Below are 10,319 nucleotides of genomic sequence, written 5' to 3'. Positions count from 1 at the left end.
CTGGCTAATAAGATTTGAATCGAGAATCTCCGTACTGTTGACTCGTAGATTTCTCACTCCCGTTCAATAAGTTAGCTCACTTTACTTTGCTTTCCTGATGAGGTTGTATATCCGAAACACGCGTGGGCATGGGATGAGCTCTAGTCATTGACAGAGGCGCCATTGCACACCTTTAGGCCTGTGATAGACCTCATTTTAAGTAAAAACATAAGCCTTGTGAACGCTCAAAATACATCTTTAAAACCGTTGCAACTGTGGCAGGGGAGGGGGGTTCTAGGACCCTTAGGAGCTCGCTTCAGTGAGACACCTCCCATCTTTTAACCACCCCCCCCCCCTCCTTTTCGCCCGGGTCAATCAATATCTAGACACTATATTACAAAACTTGCACAAAAAAAAAATACGGCCTCATCCTTTCATGATTTATCGAGTTGGGCCTCATGGGGATTTGAGATCCTAAAAATCGATTCCTTTATTTTCACCAAGTATTTTGTTTTTCCGCCATGCTTAAGCAAAGTTAGTCCGAGACTTGTAAACTCTGAAGAAAACCACATGCAGTGTACAATGAGGGAAATTTTAGATTCCATTAATCAATTCTTTTATTTTCACCAAGGGTTTTGCTTTGCCGCCAACTTGTCTGAAACTTGGCAGCTTGTCTGAAGACGTTAAAAGATTGCAGTGTACAATATGGGAAATTTTGCTTGCTTTGCCATGCTTGAGCGAAGTTAGTCCGAGACTTGTAAACTCTGAAGAAGACCACATGCAGTGTGCAACAGGGGAAATTTTCGATCCAAATTTTTAAATTTTTACGAAGTATTTTGTTATTCCACCATGCTTGAGAGAACCAATTTCGGGTTTAGTGACGTCATCAAACACTTAGTTCTAGTGCAATTGCGGGAACCACAGACATCTGATTGAAAATTGGAATAATGTAAATTGATGCTATCAGTGTCCCTGATACACATAAAGGAATTGCAGGAATCACAGACGTCTGATTGAAAATTGGAATGATGTAAATTGATGCTATCAGTGTCTCAGATACACATGAAGGAATTTCAGGAACCACAGACATCTGATTGAAAATTGGAATGATGTAAATTGATGCTATCAGTGTCCCTGATACACATAAAGGAATTGCAGGAATCACAGACGTCTGATTGAAAATTAGAATGATGTAAATTGATGCTATCAGTGTCCCTGATACACATAAAGGAATTTCAGGAACCACAGACATCTGAGTGAAAATTGGAATGATGTAAATTGATGCTATCAGTGTCCCTGATACACATAAAATATGTAGAAAACCTCTTTATAATCCCTTTAAAATCAACACTCTATGAGTTTTTGATCTATTGTTATAGATAATGAAATATTCATCTTAATTAATCCATCTATTAATTAAAAATACTAATTAGCCTGATGAAGGATGTTAATTTCTGACTGTGCGCAATGGGGGAATTTTTTAAAAGACATCAAACAGTTTATGTTCGATTTAAATTTAATGAACGTGAAATGAAATAAAATACGATTAAGGAAGGGCGATGCGATGAAGTGTTCAATGGGGTAAATATTTTTGATATCTGTTGTATGTTTTAGCTTGGATTTGACTAAGGAAGGGCGATGCGATGAAGTGTTCAATAGGGGTAAATATTTTTGATATCTGTTGTATGTTTTAGCTTTGATACGACTAAGGAAGGGCGATGCGATGAAGTGTTCAATGGGGTAAATAATTTTGATATCTGTTGAATGTTTTACCTTTGATACGACTAAGGAAGGGCGATGCGATGAAGTGTTCAATGGGGTAAATATTTTTGATATCTGTTGTATGTTTTAGCTTGGATTTGACTAAGGAAGGGCGATGCGATGAAGTGTTCAATGGGGTAAATAATTTTGATATCTGTTGTATGTTTTAGCTTGGATTTGACTAAGGAAGGGTGATGCGATGAAGTGTTCAATGGGGTAAATAATTTTGATATCTGTTGTATGTTTTAGCTTGGATTTGACTAAGGAAGGGCGATGCGATGAAGTGTTCAATGGGGTAAATAATTTTGATATCTGTTGTATGTTTTAGCTTGGATTTGACTAAGGAAGGGCGATGCGATGAAGTGTTCAATGGGGTAAATAATTTTGATATCTGTTGTATGTTTTAGCTTTGATACGACTAAGGAAGGGCGATGCGATGAAGTGTTCAATAGGGTAAATAATTTTGATATCTGTTGTATGTTTTAGCTTTGATACGACTAAGGAAGGGCGATGCGATGAAGTGTTCAATAGGGTAAATATTTTTGAAATCTGTTGTATGTTTTAGCTTTGATACGACTAAGGAAGGATGATGCGTTGAAGTATTCAATGGGGTAAATATTTTTGATATCTGTTGAATGTTTGGCCTTTGATACGACTAAGGAAGGGCTATGCGATGAGACTCCATTTAACTTTATTTATCTTTCGTAAATTTTCAGAGCCGACGCCGAGCCGAAAGCAAACGCTGTGGATTCAGAAATCATTCTTACCTCAAAGGGAATTCGAACACCTAATCCCACACAAAAATATTCAATTTTAAATAGTTAGGTCCAAAAAATCACTGAGCGTAAAGTCTCCGAAAGCAAAGACCGCGGATACAGGCAATATATTTTACTCCAAGGGGGGATTCTAAAATTATGTCCAAGTTAGGTCCAAGAAATCACTGAAATTAAAGTCCCCGAAAGCAACGGTCGTGGATACAGGCAATATATTTTACACAATAGGGGATTCTAACATTCGACACCTAATTTCCCGCACAAAAATTATGTCCAAGTTAGGTCCAAGAAATCACTGAGCGTAAAGTCCCCGAAAGCAACAGTCGTGGATACAGGCAATATATTTTACACAAAAGGGGGATTACGAACTCACAGCACCGTATCGCCACTGTCCGAGACAGTCCACCATGAAAGAAAAGCACGACACAAGTGTTAGATCTGTTGCAATCCATATAGTTAAAAGCCTTCGGGTTATTGATCGAGAATTCTTATACATACGTTGATACTGTTTTGACTAGATTAATATGACGCATACCTTTGACTGCATTAGTTGAGAGTGTTACCCCTGGGCTTGACCGTGGGGATTTGTTTGGGATAAAGCCTGGTTTTGATACAAAATATATTGCAATGAGTGAAGTCATCAAACACTTAGTTTTAGTAGAATTGCAGGAACCACAGACGTCTAATTAAAAATTGCCATGATGCAAATTGATGCTATCAGTGTCCCCGATACACATACAAAATTTATAAAACCTCTTTACAATCACCTTTGGGGAAATCCTCAAAGAGTTTTACGCATTGTAAACTTAAACTACATCTTAGTACGAGCTTTGGGAATGAAGACTTTCGGAGTTTTATTTTGTCTAAATGCTGTATATTTTATGTATGATTACGTGGAAGTTACGTTGAAGGACGAGGGAAGGAAATGAAATGGAGTTTTACGTTCTATTATTCTGCATCTGCTTCATCATCATCGTATCAGTGGCCACAATGATGATGATGGTGATGATGATGGTGATAATGATGATGATGATAGTGATAATGATGATGTTAATGATGGTGATGATGATGGTGATAATGATGACAATGATGATGATGTTATTGATGTGATGATGATGGTGATAATAAGGATAATGAGGACGTAGTTGTCATAGAATCTAGATCATCAATGGTCATGATGATTATGCTGCTGACGACGTACGAACTGAGAATTTTTTGATGACCTGGCCTGATGATGATGATGATGATGATGACGTAGATGCTCTCCATCAGTCGCATGGACAATATCAGCTAAAATCTGATGATGATGGTGATAATGATGACAATGATGATGATGTTATTGATGTGATGATGATGGTGATAATAAGGATAATGAGGACGTAGTTGTCATAGAATCTAGATCATCAATGGTCATGATGATTATGCTGCTGACGACGTACGAACTGAGAATTTTTTGATGACCTGGCCTGATGATGATGATGATGATGATGATGATGACGTAGATGCTATCCATCAGTCGCATGGACAATATCAGCAAAAATCTCTCCCTCACCCCCCTCCCCCCCCCCCCCCCCCATCTTGATGAAGATAATGATGATGATGATGATGACCTTGGTGCTCTCGGATCATTACAGTCCCCTCACCTTTCCTTTACCCCTACCCTAACCACCCAAACCCCTCCATCTTTTTAGTGCCAAGGGGGCGATTAAAAAAAATATCGGTGAATTATTTTAAAATCATCATTCTTAATTGATATATCATCGTTTTGTTTGTTTTGTTTTTGAAAAATTAGTGGGTCGTCATCATCTCTTCACTTGTAAAAAAATAATGAAAAAAAAATTCTGTCTTTTGTTTTGTTTTATTGTACACTAATGGTTTTTTTTTATTCTGAATATTTCTCGCTGAAGAATTGAAATTGTTTCCTGTTGATTGAACGAAGCCATCGGAAGCTATTAACATTGATTGCCATTATAAAACTCTTTCTGGAATTGAAAACTGATAAGTGATACAGTCGCCGAAATATGTAAAATGGTATATTGGCGTCTTTATTTTTTTATTTATAAAATTTGACGTCTATATTTTCTCACAACATGAACTAAAATTCAGCTACCTGTGTCGCTTTTCAGAATCAAAATTCGACGTCAGCTTTGTCTGTAATCAAATAAGTGAAAAAATTATAAATTGATAGAACTTATAGTAGTCTTAATATTTCTATCTCCAAACCTAACTATTTCTTCAAAAGATAAATCATTATTCAGCTACCTGTGTCACTTTTCAGAATCTAAATTCGACGTCCGTTTGATCTTCAATGAAATCAATACGAAATTATTTCAATTGACGGAAATGAGGTTTTCCATTTTAAATATTATTACAATTTTTGATGCAATTGTAGGCAAACCAGGAGTTAAATGTCGATCTTTCTTAGAAGTGAGACGGGTAGCTACCATTTAAATGGGCTGACAAAATGAAAATTTTGAACACAACATCCCTTAAATATTCTGAGAGTGAGATGAAAGGGAACTATCCTTTGTTCAGCCTCCCACGCCCCCACAACTACGGGCCCTTTTCAATACCTACTGAGAATCACAAAAATTTAAATATAGAGTGGGCTGGGGCAGGGGTCAAAAGAGGTGGGGAGGGGCTAAAAAGGCCTTCCTAAAGAACCAATGCGTAGGCCTAAGACCAAAACATTAGGGATAATAATTCGTCAACTTCGCCATGCCGCCACGGCGCCGTTTATGATGGAATGTTTAATTTTTACAAATTAATTACATAAAATGAATTGATTTTCCCTCCAATATTTTTTTTTAAAAATAACCCCGACTACTTACGTGACGATCACGACTACCCCTTTTATTTCAAACACGTGCAGTTTCGCGCGGAAATGATCAACTTCGACCTTGACCTTTGCTCGACCACTGACTTGTTTTGATAGACGCCATTTGCAAGTTTTGACTGCAAATTTATACATAGTAACGATATTTTACACCGATTACGCTGCACTGTTAGAGGTAAAAGAATGTATTTTAGTACATGCAATGCGAATTTGGTTGTAAACCTGGAGAAATGTGGTTAAAATTGTAAAAAATGCACAAAAACATGTCGCGGCAGCCATTTTGAGAAGCAAGTTCACCCGGCGTTTACGTCACGGCCTCTAACGTTCGGCCATTTGTCTCCGTGCAGAAACGAGGTGACGAATTTTCCACTAAATTTTACAAAGTTATACATTGTTGCAAAACTTTCTCGGGTTATTGGACATATATTCTGTGACATATTAACACAACGTATCGATTTAGAGGTAAGATACGAACCAAAATAACAACATTAGTGGCCTATTTTTGTGTTTTGGATTTGGCCATTTTCACTTCTGCTCGTTTATTTCGGTCAGGGTCGTTTAATGCGTCATAAAATGGAGGCTTTTTTTTCCGATAATAGAAAATGGTGGAATGGTCGTTTGATCGTTGTCGTTTCTAAATTGACAATTAATCACGAAAATTTATAAATTTTGGGAAATTCAATTCAAACTGTTTGTTCAAATTTTGATGAATTTTTTAGGCTTAGTTTCATTTTTACTGGCATTGTTTTGTTTTTTTTACAAACTGAAATTTTGTTCCTCTTGTCATTTTCACAAATGTCGATTCATAATTTGTCAATTTATGAAAATTATTTGTTTTGTAAGCTTATAGATTTTTTACTTTACTTAAATTTGGACTATTTTATTGAAAGAAAAAATTATAGATTTGAAAATAGAATTTTTTCAGAACTTGACTTCTCAAAAAAAACCCCCAAAAAATCAAAATTAATTTTTGTTAAGTTTGGTATTGAATTTATCCGCTGATTTTTTTGGTCCCTAAATAGATAGGCCCTACCGGTAGTAAAAAAATTTGGGTTTTGAATTTTGCTTAAGAATTCCAAATGTGACTTTGTAAAGAATAATCCCACTCAGCCCTGTCATTAGGGTGGGATCAGTGGGGGCTGGTCCCCAGCAAGTGAGAATTAAGCCCCAGCTAAACCTTCTTCAGTTCATCAGAGATTGATTCATTTACAGTGTTTTTGTACAAAATCAAAAAGATATAGATTTTGATATGTTTTTGGCAGCTCAAAATTGTCAGAAATGAGTTCTCTGGGCTTTAATTCTTCAAATTTTCTGAGTACAAAATCTGAGCTCCAGCACCAATTTATTCCTGGAGACGGGGCTGATCCTACTCAGCTAATGTAACAAAACAAAATATTGACTTCAATAATAAATTTAAGAAAAAAGTTTGCTTGATAAATATTGAAAGATCATTGATTTCAAAAAAATTGTAAAGATGGCAGATTTACATATAAGATGTCATGAAAGGCACAGATGGGCCATTTTTGTGTGACCAATCATACTTTAGTCTTAGAGACGGGAATTTTTTAGCTAAGCCAATCAGGAATAGTGTTCACAGCTCACTGTCCAAATTTGAGTCTTCAAATCCATGTGTGTCAAGAATTATCTGTGTTTGAAAGTTAAAAAGACAACCCGTCTTTTCTTGAGACACTGTCATAATTATATAAAGGACAGGGGCCCCATTTTCCAGTGTTGATTTGAGTCTTGAATATATGTAAATAGTCTTCAGAAGTACTAGAAATGTATGGAAATTGCAAAATTCCTTTAAAAATATCTCAAACCAGAAATTTTACTCACTATTTCTTTATATTGAAATTTGAGCCGTCAAATCCATGTGTATCTAGAATTATCTGTGTTTGAAAGTTAAAAAGACGATTCATCTTTTCTTGAGACACTGTGATATATAGAAAAAACATCTATAGAAATAGGAAAAGAAATTCTTAGTTTGAGATATTTTTGAGACTCTGTTCCAAATTTTCCTCATTGCACACATATAGCATTTAACATTTCAGGTTTGAGGCAAGATACAAAGGCTGAGTTTATAAATAGGAATTGAAATCAGAACAGACCAAATACCATGGAGAAGAAGATCACAGTGCAGTGTTGTGTTCCATCATGTTACAACACCAACCATATGAGTCCCCAGATTCTATTCTTTCCCTTCCCTAAGCGCCGGGAGATGCAGGAAAAATGGCTGCATGCCATCCGGCGCCCAGAACTCAAGAAAATGCTTCCAGTAAGTAACCCTTTCCGCTTCACTTTAGTACTTTTAGTGTACTTTTTTCAAAAGCACCACTAGGAGCTGCAGTTGCTAAGTGAGTTAAAATCTTGCTCTCTAACCTGAAAGTCCAGGGTTCAATCCTGGCATAGGTCGAGATAATACCTTCGGATTTTTCAACCCGGTTTCCCCCTGTCAGTGATACAGGTCTTTAAAGATTCCTCGACAGTTGGAAATTGGAAAAAAAAGTTGGCTACTGCCGCTGTCCTGGCAAAATTTCCCTCATTGCACACTGCATGGCATATATAGATATGTATATCAGGGACACTGATAACATCGATTTGCACAATTCCAATTTTTAATCAGACGTCTGTGGTTCCTGCAATTCCACTAAAACTAAATATTTACTCTAGTCAGTGACAAAAATATCAAACCAAGACCTAAGTGTGCCAACACCTTGATAATTTTGATTATCATTTACAGGTGGACAAACCGTTTCATATGTTTATATGTCTGGATCATTTCCGTCAAAACGATGTAGTCCAGATTAACCAGAGAACATGTTTACGAGCTGGAGTTATCCCTAGCGTGTTTAAATGGAGCGACGCAGTGGTTAAAGAAGAGAAAGCTTCGAATATTGTGTCTCCATCGACCAGTACCACGCCTCCTGTTGGAACGACCAGTTCCTCAAGTTCTTCTGGTGGTGCTCGTTCAAAATCTTCGTAAGTAGTGATCCATGTTAGTGATTTGTCAACTGTGTTTTAGTCACTATGCCAGCCAATCAAAATCCTTGGATTACGTTATTCTGGGTATTCTGGGAATGCACCTTTTGTTTCCAGCACATAAGCCCTACATTGGAGAAAGCAGGAATTTGATTGGCTGGCAATGTCATCAATCAAACTGAGGAATTTCAAGTAGGCCATGTTAAGACCCTCACTGAAGTGACTCTTTTAAAATAAAGCTAATTAAAAATGGAACAAAAGTTTGCTCTGATTTTAATTCATTCATTATACAATAGGTTTATAAGACAATTTCATTCATTCATTCATTCACTCAATCTTCCAACCATTCACTCTTTCATTCATTCATTAATTCCCTCAATCTTTCAATCATGCAGTATTCATTCATTCACTCATTCAGTTGTTCTTTCACTCACTCTTTCATTCATTCATTCATTCATTCATTAATTCACTCATTCATTCAATCATGCAGTATACATTCATTCATTCATTGATTCACTCACTCTTTCATTCATTCATTCTTTTATTCATCCATTCAATCAATCTTTCACTTTTTCCTATTTTGAAATCCTCATTCATTCACTCATTCATTCACTCAATCCTGTATTTTTCAGGTCTAGTTCCAATAAACTGAAAGAAGCTACAGTGATTATAAACTGTGGTCAACTGACAGCCGAGCTACATAGAGATAAATTCTACTGCCCTGGTATACACAGAGAATGCATTCGCTATAACAACCAGTTCATCACCCCCAAGATGTTCATGATTATGGGAGACAAGGAAAAACTTAAAGACTGGAAAAATGCTATTAGAATCGGTGGCACCAAAATCAGGTAGGCAATGATTCCAGATATTTAAAGGGATTGTAAATAGGGCAAGGTTCCTGTAATTCCATTAAAACTAAGTGTTTGATGATGTCACTAATTGCAAAATATTCAAGAGGGCCATTGTTAGACCCTAACTGTAGTGGCTACATTAAAAATAAAAGCTAATAAAAAATAGATCAAAATGACGAAATCTGGATTTCTGGACGTCTGTGGTTCCTGCAATTTCATTAAAACTAAGTGTTTGATGATGTCACTAATTGAAAAAATATTCAAGAGGGCCATCGTTAGACCCTAACTATAGTGGCTATATTGAAAATAGAAGCTAATAAAAAATGGATCAAAAAAGTGGTCAGACTGCAAAATGATTTTTCGTACCAAAATGACTAAATCTGAATTTTTTTTCAGGAAATTTATCGAGAACAAACAGCTGGACTTCCACAAACATAAAGAATTCTGTACTGGGCGCTGTGTTGCCAGATTACCAGTGAATCTGTTCCGTACCAGAGCTCAGCCGCCAGAAGAATACATCAATACGTCTGGTGATATCTCCCATGTTTTGTTCGCTGATGGTGACGCCAAACCAGATTTACACAGAGTAGGCAAGTTGTCAGTTCATTTTCTTTCAGGGGCATGGTTCGCCATTTTTTAGAGGTTGATTTGAGTCTTGAATATATGTAAATAGTCTTCAGAAGTACTAGAAATGTATGAAAATCACATAATTCCTTTAAAAATATCTCCAACTAGGAATTTTACTCACTATTTCTATAGATGTCTTTTCTATATACGATGTCAAACTGCATGATAAACAGACAGGCGCTAATCGAAAAAGAGTAGGTCAATGCTGCTGTCCTGGCAAAATTTCCCTCATTGTACACTGCAAGGTACGATGTCAAACTCTTTTTAATGATGGGTTTCCTTATTTTTTAGTATCAAATTAAGCAAACTATTTGATTAATTGATGTTTCTAATGAATTATCATGTATTCTTAATCATATCATTATGTTCTTATTGCATATAATTAAGAGTTTTAACCAATCATTAATGTCCATGTATGTACAGTCTGGATAAACAAAAAAAGACTTTTTGACCTTTCTTGATCGGTCACTCATTGGAATTCTGCTGGTAATTCTCTTCTAATTTAGCTAA

General features: G+C 36.2%; 1 protein-coding gene across 1 annotated transcript; it reads left to right on the top strand.

Annotated features, from left to right (window-relative positions):
- Positions 1-8,997: 8,997 nt before the first annotated feature.
- LOTGIDRAFT_79767 (hypothetical protein) lies at positions 8,998-9,642 on the top strand (the record flags this gene model as incomplete). The annotated part of the gene is made up of 2 exons (XM_009065714.1): positions 8,998-9,179; positions 9,579-9,642. Coding segments are annotated over 2 exons (246 nt in total), but the record flags the coding sequence as incomplete, so codon positions are not given.
- Positions 9,643-10,319: the final 677 nt, after the last annotated feature.

The sequence above is a fragment of the Lottia gigantea genome (genome assembly GCF_000327385.1).
Source record: "Lottia gigantea unplaced genomic scaffold LOTGIsca_70, whole genome shotgun sequence".
Taxonomy (NCBI): domain Eukaryota; kingdom Metazoa; phylum Mollusca; class Gastropoda; family Lottiidae; genus Lottia; species Lottia gigantea.
The sequence above is the reverse complement of the archived record's forward strand: the minus strand, read 5'-3'. Positions and strand labels throughout refer to the sequence as shown.